General features: G+C 32.6%; 1 protein-coding gene across 1 annotated transcript; it reads left to right on the top strand.

Annotated features, from left to right (window-relative positions):
• Nucleotides 1-2,192: 2,192 nt before the first annotated feature.
• Nucleotides 2,193-22,436, top strand: LOC127712007 (uncharacterized). The gene is made up of 4 exons (XM_052218163.1): nt 2,193-2,291; nt 6,990-7,237; nt 16,904-17,110; nt 21,451-22,436. Exons 2-4 carry the CDS (start codon nt 7,099-7,101, stop codon nt 22,434-22,436), a joined length of 1,332 nt encoding a protein of 443 aa, XP_052074123.1. The 5' UTR covers nt 2,193-2,291; nt 6,990-7,098.
• Nucleotides 22,437-22,759: the final 323 nt, after the last annotated feature.

Genomic DNA, 22,759 nt, shown 5'->3' with positions numbered 1-22,759 from the left:
TTTTAATAAGGACTAAAATTCAATTTAACATTTTCGTCATCATGAATTTATTTTAAACAATAATTGAAAAATGATTAAAATTATTTATATTTTTTTTTTTAAGTTTCGACGCTATGTTATATCAAACATTTTCCGTCTTTCCCAATATGGTATGTATAGATATCGGTTTCAGTTCTTTACAATATACGTATACATGAACTGACGTTTGATAACGAAATAAGCACCATATTAAAACTTCCAGGGACACCATCAAATGTAAACTTAAAATATTTTTTTTTGCACCTTCAGAAAGAAGAATTATACAAAAATAACATGGGACATGGCGAAATAATGTCGATGCAATAATGAATTTTATAGGATTTTTTTACTACCACTCGTCATCATTGAATTTGGTTAAGTTATGTAGGAAAAACGTATCTTTTCATGGGAAATTTTCAAATCATTAGGGACACCACTTTAAAATAACATAAAATAATTTTTTTTACATCAAAATAAAGATAAATCTAATAACTTTTTCACCTGCCATGGCAATAGTTTATGATTGTACAAATAAAATGTTGACAAATCATTTTAAAGCAACTGTCATGTTTTTTCCATATACAACAATGTTAAATTTTATCAGTCCAAAAGTGCCCCGTTGTTGGTCACTGATAACGCTACCCCCGCTGAGCTGTCCCTGATTCTTGTGTATGATCTGTAATACGATTTCCGTAACCTGGAGTCTGGAATAAGCAAACATACAAACTATTAGTCCCATGCATACAGTTACCTTGTTTCTTCTGTCAAAAATTTGAAACGTGTTTAGGTTAAACTAGTAGTACAGTGACACGATATTTCTTTATAGCAATATAAAGAATAAAGAGGTGTTATGTGGTAATATATGATTGCCAATAAGACAACTATTCCACCAAAGTTCAAATGAATTGGGTGTAAGCAATTATAGACAACTGTTCGTCCATCAACAATAAGAAAAATATAGGGACATAGTAAAAAAAAAAATGGGCACATTTGTTTCGAAGTCGAACTTTTGACATGTCAAATCTAAAAAAATCTTAAAATTCAATTACAAACCACCTTGATTGTAATTTAACCCAATTCGTTCGTTATAAAAGAATGCATTGTTCAATGTAAATAATCAAAACAAATATGTAAGGATGAGTACTTGCGATGAGCTAACACATATCAAACAGGAATAATAAAGAGAAAGGTTCCGATTTAAGTATCCTTAGTTAAGTAAAGACTTAAGTAATTTTATACATATGACCTACACATTTCACTTTACTAAGGAAATTCTTAAGTATAAGAAACAATTAAGTTAAGATGTTTTATGCATACGGGCCTTGCTGCTACAATGGTCAACTTATTTACTCCATTACTGTTTATTTACCTTGTAAATGTAATTTTTAACATTGTACCTTACAGACTACTTAAAACTAGGGATCAATGTTGTGTTTTAATATATCTCCAGATATGATACGTCAACGTATCTGATATGAGTAAATACGTGTTAAATTGACCGACGAAATAAGGTCGGTCAATTAAACACCTATCCACTCGTATCAGATATAAATATCTGAAGATATATCAAAACACAACATTTGATCCCGAGCTTTAAGTCTATGTTGCGTATCAACAATCTGTATTTCATGGAAACCTAAACTAATTAAACACATTGTATCTTGATATGCGATGTTGGGTTTGCGAACAGGAGAAGGGTTATATTACTGACTAACGAATGCGTGTGAAAAAGAACGGATATTGGGCGATGGTACGAAGGCAGTAAAAGATAATCACCTAATGCAACACAGGAAAAAAGTCACACACAGCATGCCTGACCATGGGTGTACAATAAATTAGATTATGTACCCTTTGTTGTGTCAATGCTAAACAGTTGGAAGTTCTATAGAAAATCTACAGCCTTTCCAAATGTACTCTTATTTTTGACAACCATGTAAGTAAGTAATAGATAGGGGATCACGCAATCTGATTACAATTCAGATCTATCTTAACTCGCGTGCTCGTATATATTAGGAGGATAACGAAATCAGAGATCTATATCTTATTCAGATTTGGGGTCACTGCATGCAGTGCTAGCAATGATTTCCCTAAAACAAGTTTTTTAAAAAAAGATATTAGTTAAGACAAGTACAAATAGTGGCATATTCAAGTTCACCTTCTAGGATGCGCTCGACTTTAGTGACTCAGCACGAGGAGTTTTGGATAGAAAAGTTGTTTAGTACTTTTTGAATGCAAACAAAAAACAAAAAAGCAAGCACAACATGGACAAATAAGTGAGTAATCTATGTTTCAAAATGTTATAACGAAAATTCTGTAATCAAGTCTGTGGATTTCTGTAAAAATCAAAATAAAAAAAAATAAATATTATTACTGTGAACGACAGTTCCTTTGGTACATCGTGTATATGTACAAACTGACACGTCTCTTTTGTTTAGTACATTTTTATTTCTGCTGTTTTGATACTGTAATTTGAAAATTTTGCAATTTACAGGCATACAGAAGGGGTCATAAACCTTTAAAACGTCAAATGTACTAGTCGGGTCAAGTCATATGAATATAATACATGCGTATCAATAGCAAAGTTCCGTAAAATCGTTTTATTTCACTTTTACACATGTTAATTTATCAACTTGAAGATTCAGAATTTTTCTTTCAATATTGCTCTTGATATTGGGACCCAAATAAGTCACTTACCTCCCCCTTTTGTGATGGCCTTGGCTCCCCTTTTTTGTAATTTCATGCTGGTTATATGGAATTTCGCTTGACCCATATATTGAAATTTTGAAGGCTATACTATCAACATGGAGATTGAAAAATATAAAAATGCGAGATGATGTAAATATATAATTGTGTTTGTTTTATTCTTTAAAGAGGAACAAAGCCGTCGACTCAAACACGCCTAAATGTAAAAGGTGTACCTGACGATTCTGTTGATACTTATTTGCAGTAATTTATTCTTCCCAATATTGTTGCTGGGGGCAGATGTGACTATTTGCATAATATCTTGTAGTTCCATACTTTACTTTTTGTACAAATTAGTATATAACATACAAAAAAGATCTTAATTATATTATACAACGGTAACTTTTAAGGTTCATCATAACCTTTTAGCAAATATGGCCGTATTTACACCACAAATTTCACTCTGAGAACAGACAAACCAGTGCAACTGGAAAAGTTTTGGAGCATGGCTGGACCTAGATATTTAAAATTTAAATGGATTTTAAGTTTCAGAATATTAAAAACTTAACTGGATTTTTCTATTCATTTTTTTCATGAAGGTGCCAAAATAAACTAAGTTTGGAAAGAGGTTCGAGAAGCTCCCCTCATATAATAAATGTGAGTTGTGTCACAAATAAAAACTGGGTGGATCTTGTGACTGGATTATGTGTTGGCCTGCAACCACACACACACACAATAGACGATAACAAGTCTGCACCGACTCTATTCTGGGACTAACTCTTGCAACAAATGACGACTCTGGTTTCCGCGATATATAATTTAATAGTTCAGCATGGAATACAATTGTAGAGTTGGAACTGCTCAGTGAAATACTAAATCCAATCTACCATATCGAAATGATAAAACAGTTTATATAATATACCAAAAATTACTCGAATAGACTTGACAAATATTTCTCTAAATGAGTGACAAATACAATTAACGGATTATAGAAAAGAATAGCACATAGCAAAACAATTAACAATAGAACTGACAGACTTATTTATCGACTTGAATAGATAAAAGAATAATAGGTAAGATTGAAGTAAAGGTATCTTATTGAAAAACAAACTGAAACATTAAATTAGATTAGCTTAATCTTACAAACTTGACTTAAACTTTTCACAATACAAATTAACAAAATCCCTGAGAAATATTTCATATATACAAGAAAAACAATGATTTTACGCAATTATGTTACAAATGTCCGAAAAGTCTCAAAATCAAATTGTGTCCATTTTTCCACTGTGGCAACAGTATGATTTAAATGGATAATAGATAGACAATAGACATCTGCAAACAATAGGCTATGTAAACTGTGTAACTGAGTGGACCGTATCAGTGTTAGTTTATTTTGCTATCTTCTGCAGACTGGAAATAAATGCACATCATAATCCAGGTAAGTTTTTAATTTTCTGAAACATAAACTACATATAACTTTTAAATATTTAGGTCCAGCTATGCCTTAAGACTTTCCCAGATGCATCAGTTTGTCTGTACCCATAGTAGATTTTGTGGTGTAAACACGGCCATATTTTTCAATTCCTATTGATGAACCCTAATGGCTACAGAAACAGGTGCAAATATATACAAAATGCCAACTTAGTCGTTTTTACCTTCTATAATAAAGAGTTCCATTTCAATTTTTTGATTTAAACTTGAAAGCCACCTGCATTTCATGCTAAGTGTTACTTTTCTAATGTCTGTTTATTTTGTGTGTTGCTATTTGTATGCTTACCGCATTTATACAGAATGTAGCATTTGCTTTAAGTTCTGTGTTTTTGCTTATGTACGTTAAAGTTCCCTGTAACCATTTACAATTGACATTTACTTTTCATATATGAACCGTTTAGTACATTAGGACTTAATTTTGTCAGTTACGCTCACCGATATTAAAAATATTGTTGCAAAAACATATAGATCATATGTAATAGTTATACACCGAGGGATAGGTGTGTCTGGATAAGAAACCCCGTCGGCCGGAGGCCGGAGGGGTTTCTTATCCAGACACGCCGTATCCCGAGGTGTATAACTAACTTACACCCCATTATAAACCCTATATTTGTTAACATTGATTATTAAATGAAAAAAAGAAAACGATAGTATATTTATTGACAATATCAAACCATGATTTATGAAAATATATTTTCTTTATTACATGAAACCCCACTAGTAACCTTTCTTTGGTTATCTTCGTCCAAACTCTGACAAGTGAGTATATTTTACAAATGTCAAATCGTTTTTGCATATTCCCGTTAAATCCTGTGCTAATATGGATCAGCAGGTCAAGGTTGACTGTTTCGTGTATTCTTATTACAAACAAAAAATACATCATGCTCCTGGTATACTGTTGTCAATATGGATGGGTATAAGACGGACGACATTTTGTGGCAAGCGTTGGATTTGGTAGAAGAGACTAAAGATAAAGGCAATATTATAACCCAAAGTACTTACCTGTATCAGTTTAATAAAGGTAATCATAACTGTATTTTATATCTTACGATTTTATCAAAAACAACCCCCCCCCCCCCACTCTTCTCGAGAATAAACAAACATTAATATTCGAACATACTAAGGAATAGGTGTGTCTGCATTAAAAACCCCGACTACCAGACACGCTCAACATACAATATTTAATATATAATATAGAGGAACTCCTTTTTTGGGGGCAATCAGGGGCTGATCCCGGGGGTTCCCAACTCAAGAGAAAAAGGGGGTCCAACCATTCAAATGCATTGATCTTTTAAATAAAAGTCGGGTTAGGCGGAACCCCCAACCCCAGATCGGCCACTGGGTAACCGGGGGGGGGGGGGGGGGGGGGGGGTCCGGGAGTTAGAATCCCCATTTGGCATTTTCTTTTTAAAGATCAATGCTTTAGAATAGAGACATACATGTATGACTGTGATAAAAAAAATGACCTTCAAGCAAAAGAGTATTTAAAGGATTATTTTTGTATTCAATATAGATGCTTATTGGAATTTCCTAAATGTGTTTTTTTGATATCATGAAACAATTTGTAGTGAACACTATTAGTAATTTCTTTTGTTCATGCCATTTAAAAAATAATCAATTTCTATTGTTACGAATAACAATGGACTTTGTTTGCGGGATGTAGAAGCAGGGGTTTCCAGAAACCCCGCTCGTCACACCCTGTGGTCAAAATCCATTGTTATTCGTAACAATAGATCTATTCAATTTACACATGTTTCAGAAATAGAAACTATGAAGTATAACAATAGAACTGGGGTGTAAATATTTATATTATTTTAGTAACACATGTGTTTCAAATATTACAAGGATAAGAACCTATGTACTAACCATGCTACCTAACTATATAACTTCATAAATGGCCAGTACCTTTATATTGTATGGACGTATTGTTGTTTTATCCTGAATTGTATTCAGAAATGAAATCAATACACTTTAGAAGTATTCGTATGTATAATAGCATGGAAAGTGCTGGTTCATTTTAATCTAAATACATACACGTATAATCGCAACGATTAAAAAAACGTTTTCTTTATTCAGCGTCATTACCATGCATAATTAATGTCCAGCTTCTAAGTATATTAACCTTATAGCTTTTATCTTAGTCTGCAAATATCTCATTGTGATAGGGTCATACATGTATAAGGGCTTTTAATTATAGACTCCAACTGGTTCAAATACTTTATTATATACCAGGAAAATGTAACTCTGCAAAACAATAGCAAATATCATAAGCAATTTTACAAATGTTACATAGCATTATTAAACACAAGCAATATTAAACACTAGTATGATTAAACACGATCATGATTAACTTGTGTCACAATTACAAATAGCTAATTTAAAAGTACATATCAAAGTTTCGGATTGCATGGCAATCTACACCACCGTGCTTCATAATGAAAAGCGTCAATACGCTTTACAGTTTCAATGTAGAATTATTAAAATGTGCCGAAAGATTTACTTCTGTAAATTATGTCGAAATCAAATGTAGCTAGAGCTGCAACCCATCTATGCCCTTTAGAGTCTGATTATTCTTTGAAACCTCTAGTTATCTTATGATCCCGTACAATTTTATAAAGTGTGACTGTCATAGTTCAATTCACGTGACGAGGTGATATGCAATTATTGTTATCAATTATATTATAAACATTACAAATTAATCTGTTTATCCCAGATACTATTTATGTACATGTAGGTGAATATTTTCATGTTGTGAAATGAAAAAATATTGGGTAATATTCTGTGTATATTTCCAACAGATGTAACTACTACCTCTAGATTTATGCCGTTTTCTCCTGTCTAGACATATCGTGCATGTTATATAGAACAAGGTTATTATACGTAGCTGGAACCTAGTTTACCACCAGAATGAGTCGAAAACAAAATGCTTTAAGAGTTATTTCCTTGGTAGTTGGCTGTCTTGGAATGGCCACGGCAGGTGTCATTTATGCTTTTGGCGCATATATCAACGCGGTGAAGAAAAAGTTTGACTACAAACAGTCAGAAGGTAAGAAAATTCCCTCATTTTCTTCTCGAAAGTGATTGCACTTTTGTCACTTTAGTATTAAAATAAGATTTATACATTCTTTAGTCTATGTAGTGAAGTTTTAATTTGACAATCACGTAATAATACTATTTGATTGTTGTTTGCTTAACGTTCAGTGGCAAATGTTTCATTCGTATTCAAGACGAGTACAAATGAACAAATAATATAAAAGAAAGGTCCTGCAAGGTAGGCTTACCGGTATGAAGGATGGCAAATTTGGTGTGCTGCTGGTTAAAGAGGGTGCGTTGGATAAGACCACGAGCAGAAATGATGCCTTGGAACAGGATATCGGAGTTGTTGCAAGGGTTATTTAAAGTGCACAGAGCGTGGCACTGGCCTTACCCCATTCCAACTGGACGGACAAATCGGCCCCCAATAAGTGTTCTTCTACTTATCTTTCAGTGCTTTAAACGAGTTCAGAAACTACTATCAAAGAACATATCATTAACTTTTTAAATAGAACATATGAAATAGTGGAATTAACTATTTTTGGAGTGTAAAATATTCTTTTGGTGTTTTAGATTAATTACGTGCTTTTGATGGTCCTTTTGATTCGGTTGACAGTTTTCTAAATTGACTCTTCCACTCTTTATTCTTCACTTCCACACAATCTTATCAAACAAAAGATTTCCTATTTAAGTAAATAGTCGTTTGACAAATCTGATTGCAAATATATTTGCTGCAGCTCATTTAAAGCCTTTTTCTCTAACGAGAATGGTAAAAATGCTAGATATACTTACTGGTGGTGTGATGAGATGATTAGGGCTTTAATGTTCCTCTTTGGCAACATTAATGTACGTTTCTGCAATAAAGTTTACCGCCAGGTTGCAGGTGATCCTATGGGCACCAAAAAGTGCACCTTTAATAGCAGACTTGTTCCTGTACTGTTATTAATCACAGTGCATGGCCAAGCTCAGTAAAGACCCGTCTAAATTTCATTTGATTAACAAATTCAACAACACTTACCGTTTTCTTGGCGAGTTTTATTTTCGTTAAATAATCAAGAATTTTCTAAATATACTACCGAAATTTACCCAAAGGAACTTACTTTAAATAAATCAAATATTAACAGCAATAACTGTCCTTTGCTAGATTTATATGTTTTAGTTTTACACGAGAAACTCTACACAAAAATTACGACAAAAGGGACGATTTTTCTTTCCCTATTGTTAATTTTCCTTTTTTTCTCCTTAAGCACCGCCTTACTGTGTTTATATATCCAAACTTGTTCGCTATGCCGTGTCTGTAGTAGCGTTTATGATTCCAATGAGCGTAATCTACATGTATGTATTACTAGTAAACTATTAAGTCAGGGATTTCGTTACCTCATATTACTGAAAACCTTTACTAAATTCTTCCCTAGATAAAAGGATTTGGTTTGCAAGTTTGGCTGTACCTGTAGAAAACTTATTTGAAACGGAATAGCACATCCTAATGTTTACGGTGATGTTGTTTACAGAGCCCGGACATTAGGATACGATCCGGGTAAACATAGCAATCCTTTAAACTAACTCATTCTAAAAAGTTACTAATTCAACACTGCAATTAGATCTTTGAATATTGTTTTCATTGATATAAATATTGATTTTGTTATCAGTAAATTAACCATAGTTACTAAAATATTATTGTTATACACATATGCACTTTCACGGTACTACACTGTGAAAACCTATATTTTGACATTGCACACGATCATGTTTTTCTCTGACTGTTAATGACGTCTTTACACTAAATCCATTGAATGTTGGATGCGTATTGGTTGATATTTTAGTTTTAGATACATGATTTCTTTGGTAGTTTTACTGGCTTTGAACTAGCTGTCAGTAACTGCGAGTACCCTCAGTTCGGTACTTTGTGTCTTTTTTGTCGTTAGGGATTTATAAATACCCTGCACGTCCGGTCTATGTTTTTGATATATGTTTTTTTTTTTGCCTTGTATCGATCTAATGAGACAAGACCTTTTCAACTGATTTGTATAGTTCGTTCTTATGTTGTACTGTAACACCACTGTCCCACGTTAGGAGGAGAGATTTATAGCCGACTATAAGGTATGAGTTTTCTCATTGTCGAAGGCCGTACGGTTGACAGTAATTGATTACACCCGCTTCATTTGAACTTTGGTGGATAGTTGTCTCTTAGGCAATCATAACTTATTTTCATAAAGTAGTATTAATCTATCAAACATTCATCGATGTTCTCAAGCGACATCAATAAAAGGACAATTGAAATTTCCGTAATATCTAGTTTATGCCTAAAAGTTTTTAAACTTCTTACACTTAAAGGGACGACTATCCGATTGTTATTGATTATCAAAAGTGAAAAATCTTTCGAAAGGCAGCTTGAAAGACATCCTCGCTAGCCAAGGGTTACGATCCAGTCCCCTCATCTCCAGGAGGGGACTGGATCGTAACCCTTGGCTAGCGAAGATGCTTGAAACAAGGAAAAATTGCAATAACAACAAATTTAAAAGCAGTTCGATTTTAATTTTTCTGTGTTTTTTTATATCAGGAATAGAATTTCTTTAATTTATATTATTAGTTACACAGTCTGCTACGACGGGGGGGGGGGTTAAAAGCTTGACTACCCATGAGGGTCTTGCACCTAATACGATATATATGGGGTCAGTAAATTCCATATGAGTGTGCTAGTGACCTAATACGATATATATATATGGGATCAGTAAATTCTATATGGGATGAGAGCGAAGCTCGAAACCCAATATGGAATTTACTGACCCCATATATATCGTATTAGGTCACTAGCACACTGTGTAATGAATTTATCTTAACATGTGGCATTTAGACTAATTGCCTACCAAAGTGATCAAATTTTATTGTCACGGCTAATGTTAATGGTGACGTCATCTATTGATGTTTTTGTATTTCATTGTTTATTTTTCTACAAAACGCTGCAGAATAAGTATCGCGTGCGATAAATTTGTTATACGGTTCACTACTGACCCCCTACTGACCATAGAGGGTAAATAAAATCCATAGGGGATTCGGCCTTCGGCCTCACCCCTAAGGATTTTACTAACCCTCTATGGATCCGTAGGGAGTCAGTAGTGAACCGTATAACGAATTTATCGCACGCGATACTTATTCTGCAGCGTTTTGTAGAAAAATAAACAATGAAATACAAAAACACCAATAGATGACGTCACCATTAACATTAGCCGTGACGTCATGAACCCACTATGAAATTTACTAACCCCTTACGGATCCATAGGGGGTCACCACGTGACGGCGTTAAACCAATCACAACGTAATAATTTACCCGCGGTGCGGTAATAAGAAATAAAACACGCCCACTAACCCCGAATTAAATATACAGGGTCTCCATGCGGTCGCTTTTAACCAATCATATTCCTAGAAATGTATAGGATGCAAGATAATTCTTTATATAATGTGTTCTTACAGGAACACAACTTATGTTTGAAGCGGTTTATATGAGCCGCCCCTCAATTATCTTCACCTTGGCAAATAACAGCAATTGGTCTATTCGATACATTTCTAGGTAGATTGATTACTCCGCATGTACGTTTAAAATTTGTTACTGCCTTATCAAATGATACCGCTGCACATGCGTTATTGCACTTTCAGAAATTGGTTAATTTGAAATAAAATACTATCACAGCAAAGATCGAACGGTATGCATCACTGAACTAGTATACATATTTGTTTAGGGGCCAGCTGAAGGACGCCTCCAGGTGCGGGAGTTTCTCGCTGCATTGAAGACCCATTGGTGGCCTTCGGCTGTTGTCTGCTCTATGGTCGGGTTGTTGTCTCTTTGACACATTCCTCATTTCCATTCTCAATTTTATCTTTATCTTAATTGGCCCAAAGGGCGAATGTGAGCTTTTGCCATCACTTTGCGCCCGTCGTCTGTCATTTAGGGCTACAACAATCTTCTCTTCTGAAAATTAAAAGTCGAAATGAATCAAACTTGGTCACAATCATCCTTGTGGTATGTAGATCTAAAAAGACGATGATTCCACCGCCCAACCTACATGGCCGCCAAATATAAAAAATAAAACATAGGGGTAAAATGTCAGCATTCTCTCTTATTTTTTTGCAAATCGTTACGGATACAGAAAACTTGACAGGATGAACATGTTTAAAATGTAAAGGTCTACATATTGTCTTTTATAACCCAAATTGTCAGGCGGCTGCTTTAACGCATGAGACTATTAAAGGGTTATTTCTAAATTCCATTTTTGTAAGTTTTTGCCTATTACCTCACAAACTAAAATAGATAGAGAAAGAATGTTAAACAAAATATGACCAGAAAGAAAAGATCTACAAATAAGTTGGCATAGCCTTAAAATGCCAGTCAACTCCTTGTAGGAGTTGTTGCCCTAAAATGGCGATTTTTTTCCTAACGACTTTTATGTTATTTAAAAAAAACCTAGTATAGAAGATAGAGATAAACTGTTGATTTAAAAATGATCAGCAAGAACAGAACTAGAAAAGGTCACGGTAAAGCTGAATATTTTGCGCATATTTCGTGCTAATTTTGTTTTTTACTAATCCCAAATTTCATCCTTCAAAGTTTTATGAATATAATAGCTAATTTAAAATGTATTAAATACGTCGTGAATTATGAAAATTAAAAGGCCATTTTTCAAGAATTAAAATACCTGAAAGAAAAGACAGATCATGAGAAAAGACACAGACACATTTGTTAAATTCTTGTGTTTTCATTCGTATTTTGATCTCTCTCTCTCTCTCTCTCTCTCTCTCTCTCTCGTTTGGATCAACATGCGGTTGTTGCATATAACTGAATCTCTTTGAATTCAGAATAAATCTTTATTTCATTATCTATTTTCGATAATGTTATACATATACTACATTTTTTTTAATCGGAACAGTTCGCAGTAAAACTATCGCGTCGGATGTCTCATGGTAGCGTCCTCGCTTCAAGTGCATAAGTACGTTTGGTATCCGACTGGATGATTTTAGGAATAAGAGCATGGCAAAGTCTGGTCGGCTCAGAGTCAGAAGAATATGCCCTGTTAGCCTAGTATGTCTGTGTGTGGATTGTTACCTCGTTATGTATATCCTGTTTGTTATACTTCATGTTAAACTGCCAGATTTTGATTGGCTAATACGAGGGGATAAATTACTTTATTATACTTCATGTCAAAATGCCAGATTTTGATTGGTTAATACGAGAGAGACAAAATTTACTCTATCCTATGGTAAATACTCTATTACCCTTCACGGAGACGCTTGATCAAGTGTGCGCTTTATTAAATACGACTCTATACATTTATTTCCCGTGCCTGAGGGAGATATTATTAGTTATCTTGGTGTAATCAGGGGTATACAGAATTTTACACCGTTGCTGAAAATTCATACACCCTGAGGCGCAGCCGAATGGGTGTATGAATTTTCAACAACGGTGTATAATTCCGTACACCCCTGATTACACCAAGATAACGAATTTATTTCTTATGAACAATTCCTTTACTCATTTTTAAACCAGGATGTAAAATTTAAAAATGGTAATGAAAAATTTCCAGTGTAACATTTTTTTCAACTTCAATGTTGCTGCGCATTGTCAAATACTTTTTTCTTTATTTTTGGGAAATTCAGAAAATTTTGTGTTCTTTTGAATTTTTGGGAAAAAAAAAATTATAAATATTTTTTTTAATTTTTTTTTCAATTTTTGTCCTCAAATTTATTTATTTATTCATTTTTTTTTTTTTTTTTATTTTGGCAAAATTTTATTTTTTTTAAATTTTTTTGCAAAATTTTATTTATCCCGGGGTGAACAAGGGTAGGGTGTTATTTACACCGGGGTAATTAACCAATCAGATTGCAGTATTTTTGCTGCATAAGAAATAAGAAGATTTGTTCCCCCAAGAAAATTCATATTTCCCCGAGGGACTCGCAAATCTTCATATCTCCCTAAGCCAAGGGAAATGAATGTTTTATTCCACTGCCATTACTTTGTTTACTCTAAGTAAATGAGCATAAAACATTAATTCACATACATTTTTATTAACCGCTTGTTTTCATAACTAAACACGACATAATCTAAAACATTGATAAACAATACTGATCAAAAGATAATTATCTATTATTTATGTTTGGATTTTACGTCTGAAATAATTTTGAACACGGTAGTGACTTTACTATCGCAATTTAAAAACGTTCAAAACGTTACTTACATAAACCGCGCGTAACGTCGCACAGGCAAGTCCCGATGTTCAGAGTGGAATATGATACTTAGAGGGGAATATGAAGTTTTGTTCAGTGTCACGTGGAATGGTCTCAACCAATCAAACATTGATTAAGCTATCAAATTTAACATACAGTGGAATAATATCCTATGTCAATTACTCTATTACCCTTCACGGAGACGCTTGATCAAGTGTGCGCTTTATTGAATACGGATGGTTGTTATGTACAAGACGTCATAGTTTATTACTTTGAATTTGAAATTTAATCGACAGTAATAACAGAACATTCAGTATAATAAACCTAAATGTCGAACGGACATTGTCAACCTTGGCTTCGCCTCAGTTCTGCTCTATCACCCTCTCACCTATGTGTTATTATATAAATAACACATAGCTGAGAGGGTGATAGAGCAGATTGTTACCCCGAGAAAACATTGTCAACTGAGGCGAAGCGATAATAACCCGAAACAGTTGATATAAACCGGAAACAGTTGATATATACCGGAAGCAGTTGATAACAAAAGTCATATCACACGGCTAAGACAGTTCTTAAAATTTATTGAATAAATATATGGATAAATTAGTTTTATCAAGGGGTACAATTATACCATTATTTTCTACAAGTATATGATAAAGAAGATTATTACCCCCTTCGAAAAGTTATATGTATTTAGATACACCTTGAGGGCGTAACCCCGAATTGGTGTATCTAATTTACGCCAAAATAGTACTAGTATTGTCAATGCAGAATGATTGTTAACAATAATGTAGGAGGGGGTCATTCAGCGATTTGATCATACGTTATTGAAAAGCATGATAGATGCAGGGTATCCAATTTTATTTAACGACATTTTGGTGTAAATATATAAAATATTAACCTGTTTCGCTATATATTTTAAAGAACACGGATGTCGGTAGACGTTATTTTTAGATTAAACGAAAGATATGAACCTTTATAAAACGATACATCTTGTGATATTTCAATCGAAATAAATTAATTATCAACTAGAAAATTGTCTACAGCATATAAATTGTATCCTGTTAGCTGTTGAAAATATTTTTTTTTTATTAAAGTTCACGGATGTCATTTGACACGAAATTAGTATTGATACTATCTAAATAAAATTTCGCCAAGTCATAATAGACTAAACCAAACATCTGTGTTGGCCAGCATAACTAGATAATTAAAAAAGACTGCCTTGTTAATTGAATTATATTCATTTGCATGATTGTGTTTGTGCATACAAACTTTTTAAAAATCCAGCTAATCGCAAGGAACATTGTAGAAAAAAAAAAACATCAGTTTTCAGTCATCTCGTTTGGGTTGTCTCCAATTATCACGGAAATTGTCATCGACGGTTAAGACTTCAAAACATGCATTATAAAGACAAAGGAAAACTATTATAATCCTTTCCACATTTTTGGCCCTTTAATTTCAAAAAATAAAAATATAATTTTATATATATATATAGATCTTTTAAATGATCATGACGAATTTAGAGTTTAAACAGTTTTCAAACTTACAATAGTATGATGAAGTAAGGAAAGTTTAATACCTGCATACATTTTAATTAACTGTTTTTTCGACTAATAAAAGCATTAACTGCTAATGTAGAAAATGCAAATATTATATACGCACATTGTCGGAAAATATAAATATTATTTGTACCAGCTGTAGAAACAGGAAGAAAATTGAGACTAGCTTTTATTTAAAATCTGCAACATCAACAGTAATTTTGATGCTACCTTTCTCTCAACATAGAAGTAGGCCTTTTGTATGCTACACAAAAAAACATTTATTTGTACATGTATATAGGCTAGTAATTGTTATTTGTGAACAGTCGGCTGATTGCGGGATAAAATTTGAATTTAAATTTTCTACCAAAAAGGTGTTTCTTCATAATGCTATAAAGGCCCAATAAATATACAATATTAGGTCAATGTCAGAAAAATATAAACTTATTTTGTATGAGGCTGATCATGAGAAACTGGAGAAGGGCGAGGTTTTACCGTTTTATATTTTTCTGACATTTACCTAATCTTGTTTTTATACTGCAACTTAAAAGTTGATACATTGATAGCTATTTAAATTGTAACACACATTTCATATTATTTTCAACCCTGAATGAACCCCTGATTGTGGAAAAAGTGATCCATGATGAAATTGACATAATAATTGCACAAAATATGGCTTTGTTACTATATTTAGGAAATAAACACTTAAGAAATGAATGCTTCTTTTTGAAATTTTATTGGGGTGTAAAATTGTTGACTGAAGCACATTTTGAATGAAGCGCATTTCTTATAATTACATATTTATGCTAATAAGACCATGAAAAAAAGTTTTATCAATTTTTACTTTTATTTACCTGTGCACTTTTTGTGGAAGCACGTGTCATCACGAATGTAACATTTCATTTTGATAAGAAGGTTAACTTTTGAATGACGCGCGATTGTTGTTAGCCAATGAAACTAACGGATTCTCGTGAAACATACATGTAATGTAATTATAACTAGTTGCAGTATTATTAGTTATCTTGGTGTAATCAGGGGTGTACGGAATTTTACACCGTTGTTGAAAATTCATACACCCTGAGGCGCATGGGTGTATGAATTTTCAACAACGGTGTAAAATTCCGTACACCCCTGATTACGCCAAGATAACGAATTTATTTCTTATGAACAATTCCTTTACTCATTTTTAAACCAGGATGTAAAATTGAAAAATGGTAATGAAAAATTTCCAGTGTTAACATTTTTTTCAACGTCGATGTTATTTTTGTCCTCAAATTTATTTATTTTTAATTTTTTAATTTTTTTTTTTGATATTTTATTTATTTTTTTTTTTTTTTTTCATGGACATTTTTTTTTTTTTTATTTTGGCAAAATTTTTTTTTTTTTCAATTTTTGGCAAAATTTTATTTATCCCTGGGTGAACAAGGTGGGGTGTTATTTACACCGGGGTAATTAACCAATCAGATTGCAGTATTTTTGCTGCATAAGAAATAAAAACATTTAACAATAGCTATTAATGAAAAAGACCAAACGTTCCAATATATAAAGACCGTCCTAGAGCCCAGATATTGACCACCGTTATTTTGATATACTAACTGAATTCCCCCGGTTTGGCCTATATCAAACTGTTTGTCGATATGTCCACCCTTTGTGAGTTATCGTTTATATCTAGGTACGACCCACTTTACTAACAACTATTATTAAAATATCTATAGATGTGGCCATTACATCTCAATTTATGGAGAGAGAAAAAAACATTTTAAAGAATAAAGTTGTATTCGGTAATTTGAAAATTATATTAAATTTATATGAAGTTATTTTTGAGACTATATTACTACCTTATTTGAAATGAAAAAGAAAATAACATACAAAAAGGAATTTCGACATCTTTGAAAATATCCATTCTAATATCTTTTTTTTTTCAGTCGATCTTATGGGATCCTTGTCAAATTTTGGTGTCACCTTCGCTTTTCCAGCTGGAATATTATGCGAGAGATTTGGACCTAGATGGACTTCGTTTGTTGCAATAGTATTTTCCGGAACTGGAGCTATCTTGTTATGGTCAACAACTATTTCAAGAGACTATTATGAGGAAAGACCTGTTTTGCAGTATCTGTATTACTTTTTGACAGGTACATGTATGCTAAATATTTTTTGAATATTTAGCATGCTTCTTAAGTTATAATTTTCTTATCTTTATCTATTATGTGGCATAACAACGCCCGCTTGTATATTAATGCAGGTTAATCTACATGAACAATTCTTTGTTTTGACTGAAATAGCGGCCACAACTTAGCTAGATAAATACAAACTCATCAAATATATACCATGTTATAAATTGGTACGCCATGTAGTCGCGCGTTTCGTCTAAATGAGACTCATCAGAGGTGCTCGAATCAAAACAGTTGCAAAGCCAAATCAAATACGAAGTTGAAGAGCATATATAAGTAACCGAAAATTCCAAAACGTTAGCGTTAACTTAGCGTTTTGATATATATAATAATTGAGTTAATATTTTAACATTCAAGTAAAACAAATGAAGAATGATATTAATAATACTTTATTCCGCAAGCAGATACAGCTCATAGGATTAAACAAATACACAATTTATACAGTTTACATATACATTTACAACATTAATGTCATAAACAATTTCTAACATGTAGCGGAGTTTGGCATACAATTTACATTGGTAATAACGGTACATAACAAACAATCAAGTGTTACGAATTTTCTCTGCCTCATAAAGGTATTTACCCAGATTATTAATCTCCTGAATATTTCTTATAGATAATAACTGAACTAGTTTGAAACTAGATGGGTTTCTATAATAATATATCTTAATATATTTACTTCAATCTGACATTTACATATTTTATCACACTCTAATATTATTAGTTACATAGTGTGCTAGTGACCTAATACGGTATATATGGGGTCAGTAAATTCCATATGGGGTGAGAGCGAAGCTCGAATCCCCATATGGAATTTACTGACCCCATATATACCGTATTACGTCACTAGCACACTATGTAACGAATTTATCTTACCGACTATCCTAACGTGTGATATTTAGACTAGTAACATGCCTATCAAAATGAGTAAGTCTTCAATAAACGTATTTACACTTTTGATATTAAGCTATATTTCGCATCCGAATTACCCTAGATCTACTCCGAATCACCCTTGGACGTCAGGCAACGATCACTTTTTAATTGTGACGTCACATTGTTTTGAATTATGATGTCAAAGTTTACGGGAACCTGTGTGATTTTACGTAATGGCGGACAAAATTGCATACAAGTGTTAATACGTCTATACCGTTAGCATTACGAAACTACTTCCATTGATCATACAAAAACAGATGCCAACAATAACAACTTGTTAGCTTTAAATGTGTTTTATGAATTTATTTCAATCTTAATCATCAATTTTTCTCAGTACCGTTTTGTTTTTATAAAGGGACGTAACACCACTACTAACCGTGTATTAAAATAAGCCCCGCCTCCCTACTAACCTAATATGGAATATACACGGTCTCCACGCGGACGCTTTTAACCAATCATATTCCTAGAAATGTATAGGAGGTAAGATAAAATAAGTTATCAAAGGTACCAGGCTTATAATTTGATACGCCAGACGCGCGTTTCGTCTACATAAGACTCATCAGTGACGCTCAGATCAAAATAGTTAGAAAGCCAAACAAGTATAAAGTTGGAAGAGCATTGAGGACCCAAAATTACAAAAAGTTGTGCCAAATACGGCTAAGGTAATCTATGTAAAATGATATTCGTCTTCGATTAATTTTTTATCACACATAGTACAAACACGCTCATTTCTGGAAATATTAAAGTATCTTCCAGTTTCTACATTGAGTGAATGTGAATTGATTCTATATTTAGTTACATATGACTGGTATAAACTGTTCAATGGTCGATTCAAATAAAATTGCAAAGTATGTCCATCATGTATTTAAGGAATGACTGTAATATCATGTATTTAAGGAATGACTGTAATATTTTTTCTGTCTATGAAGAAATAACATCAAAAATGTGGTGCACACTGAATAACCCGCGTAGCGGGATATTTGAAAGTGTGCACCACATTTTTTATGTTATTTCGAATAGACAGAAAAAATATTACAGTCATTTCTTATAATTGAATTCTAAATTCCATTTTAAACCGTAGTAAACCATGAAAAAACGTTGATGACGTCACGGTCACATGATAAAATTATGTCTATGAGCTGATAAACAAAACAATGTCAGCCAATCAGAAGACACGTTACTTTCAAAATTAAATTATATATTGATACAAATTACATTTTGAAGTATTTTAAAAAAATGACAAGCCTTCAGCTATATAATTATCAACAATTTTTTTTTAAATTCATGTAAAAATAATTGACTATTTCCAACATTTTGTGCTAACCATATAGTGTGAGCCAAAATTTGTTCCTGTGAAAAAAGTTCCAGTGGAACTAATATCACAGGAAATATGTTCTGGGAGAACTTTTTTCACAGATAATTTCTATATAATTTGTTCCATCTCTATAAACATGATAAATTAAGTTCCACACTTTACCTGGTGAAATAAGTTCTGGGTTTGTGAAATTTGTTCCTTACCTAGTGAAATATGTTCCGGGTTTGTAAGATTTGTTCCTTACCTGGTGAAATAAGTTCTGGGTTTTGTGAGATTTGTTCCCCAACTGGTGAAATAAGTTCCTTGTCTGTGAAATATGTTCCACTGGTTAAACAAGTTATCTTATATACTGAGCATTTGTCATCAGTGAGTTTCAATTTATCATTCAAGTACATTATAAAAACATGTATTATATTGATAATGTAATAAAATAAAAGTGTAAACATCAAATTTGGATCATGTGGAGTATGTAGTATGTTTAATAAAATACTACATAAAAATACCAAAATGACACTTATGAGCTAGAAAAGAGTAGAATAAGAAAAATCATTCCGAAAAAAGTATAGTTAAAGATGAACATGTGTACTAATTTGAAAAGGCCAAAGTGACTTATCAATTATTTTAAAAGACATAAAGAAACAAAAGATACACTCTTTTGAAACTGTGCCATGACGTTATTACATGTATGACAGGAAACAAGGAGGATGCCATATAAAACATAAATACAAATTATGATACATTACCATCGCTTTTATTTCTTATCGTCATCATATAGTTACAGTCATGCCTTCAATTGCAAATGTACCCCATGCAAGCACAGTACAGCATCCAGCTTGCATTATAATCTAAGTGTAACAAGAAAATATTAAACTGTGCAATATGTTGCAAAGGTACTTATTTTCTGTGAAATAGGTTTGAGCGGAACTTATATTCATTGATTTCTATGAAATATGTTCGTTAAAAACTAATATCACAGGAACTTATTTCACTTTTTTAAGACTTTTAATATTGGAACAAAATTCATGGAGCTGTGATTTTTGTTCTGGAACTTATTTCACATTTGGTCAAAAAATTAGTTCCGGAACAAATTTTATAGTGCTGGAACTTATTTTCTGTGATATAAATTCCGGTGGAACATATTTCCTATGAAAGTTGTTCCGGCGGAACAAATGTCACGCCGGAACAATTTTTTTGTTACAATAGCATTAAATCCATACCTGTTTAGTATGTCTTTTATCTTACAACTCCAGTTGAGTTTATCATTCGGTTTAACAAAACTAGATTCGTACATATCTTCATAAAAACTCTTCAACATACAATTATTAGATTCTATATATAGCTAATAACTCCAACCAATAACATACCTTTCTTACATATCTATTACATACAATGGTAAACGCCCAAGTTCAAAATACACCATATGATTTACAGTCCATTTTCTCACTTTCAAAATTCTTTTTAAATAATACAAATGAAGCGTTTCTATATCAGATCCCTTATGAAAACCCCATATTTCACAACCATAATTCACAATACTTGTTACATATGTATCAAATAAGGATATCAAAGTCTCAGTATTATAACAATCATCATAATAAATCTTACTCAATAAACAAAATGTAGCCTTTCTACCCTGTTCAGATAGTGTTTTCTGTGTTACAGTAAAAGTACCGTAACGGTTATAATTCAATAACAACATGGACAAACCAAAATATACAAACTGATCACATATTTCTATCATTTTACCATTTAAATACCATTTTTCATTCTCTTTCAGTACACCTCTGTTACGAAAAACAACTATTTTGGTTTTTCTTAAATTAATGTCAAGACCATTCTGGTATGAACTATCATATACAGCGACTATCATTTTTTGTAATTCAGAAATACTTTCGCTGAAGATAATTGTATCATCAATTAAGAGGTCTCTAAACACAGGCTATGAATCATCACAAGGCCTTGTTAACTGTTTGTTTTGGTATTACCTACTTTTTATTTTATAATTAAAATCATATTGATTGCTATTTTATTGGAATTATTTATTTTATAGGGTATGGTTCTGCATTCATTTACATGGCTTCACTAATGACAAATATGAACAATTTTCATCCCAAGAATAGAGGAAAGGTCGTGGGCATTTTAGATGGATGTTTCAGTGCAGGGCCTGCCATCACAGCATTTCTCTATGGGCTTGTATTTGTAAACGGTCATACATATGACGAACAAAACCAAAACCTAAAAGGATTTTATCTTACATGTGCAATAGTATATTTTGGAGTAGGATTTCTTGGTATGATATTCATTCGTCCATTTCAGTTCAGTGCTGATACCGAAATCAAACGATTGCTTGACGAAGGAGATACCGATGACGAAACATTGGTTGTTAATCATGTGACCGGATGGACACTTTTCAAGACGTTTGATTTTCAGTTTATTTTGTGGTCTTGTACATTTGCATCAAGTTTACAGCTGATGGTTCAAAGCAACATTGGAACTTATCTCAAATCATTTAGTCTCGACAAATATACAACTCTGTTTACGACCATAAATCCTATAGCACAAGTCGGATCAAAAGTGTTTGCTGGATTTTTATCCGACTTTCTCCTGGATCGAGTTCCTCGTGTAGCTGTTTTATTGACATTTACCCTTATTCAGTCAGTTTTTCTGACATGTTGTATATTCTTTCCAAATCACTTTGCCATGCTACTATTCTTAGTTATTATAGTAGGTATGGCTAATGGATCGTTATGGTGCTTAACACCGACAATCACTGGTGAAAATTATGGAATGAAATATTTCGGAAGAAACTGGGGGTTTATATTGTTTGTTACGGGTATTGGTGGATTAGCAATACAAGAACTGTATGGGTGGACATACGAGATGGCCATACCATTTAAAAGCCAAAAAGATTGTTACGGGACCCATTGTTTTACATGGAGTTTCACAATTGCTGCTGTTTTATCTTTTTGTGCATCTCTTTTGTATCTGGCTTTATACGAAAAGCAGCATATAAAATTAAAATTTAATAAAAATTGATGTACATTCTGATACAGTAATTTTTGTTGTATTAGTTTAAAACAATCTAATTAAAATTCTGATCCAGATTAACTCGCGTGCTCATATGAATATGACGAAACCAGAGAACTATATTTTAATTAGATTGAGTTTAAAATTAATCAGATATGAGTAGACTTGCAAAATTAACTATTTCACAAACCATTGGCGAAAGAAGAATGATGAATTGAGCGGAGTGGAGGCGATAGTCATTATACCAGAAAAAATACAGATTCATTGAAACATAATTCAAGAAATTTATTACTTATTGCATTTAACGTCAATATAATATAAAGTAACAATAC

This window comes from Mytilus californianus, unplaced genomic scaffold, assembly GCF_021869535.1.
Source record: "Mytilus californianus isolate M0D057914Y unplaced genomic scaffold, xbMytCali1.0.p SCAF_8, whole genome shotgun sequence".
Lineage (NCBI taxonomy): Eukaryota > Metazoa > Mollusca > Bivalvia > Mytilida > Mytilidae > Mytilus > Mytilus californianus.
The sequence above is the reverse complement of the archived record's forward strand: the minus strand, read 5'-3'. Positions and strand labels throughout refer to the sequence as shown.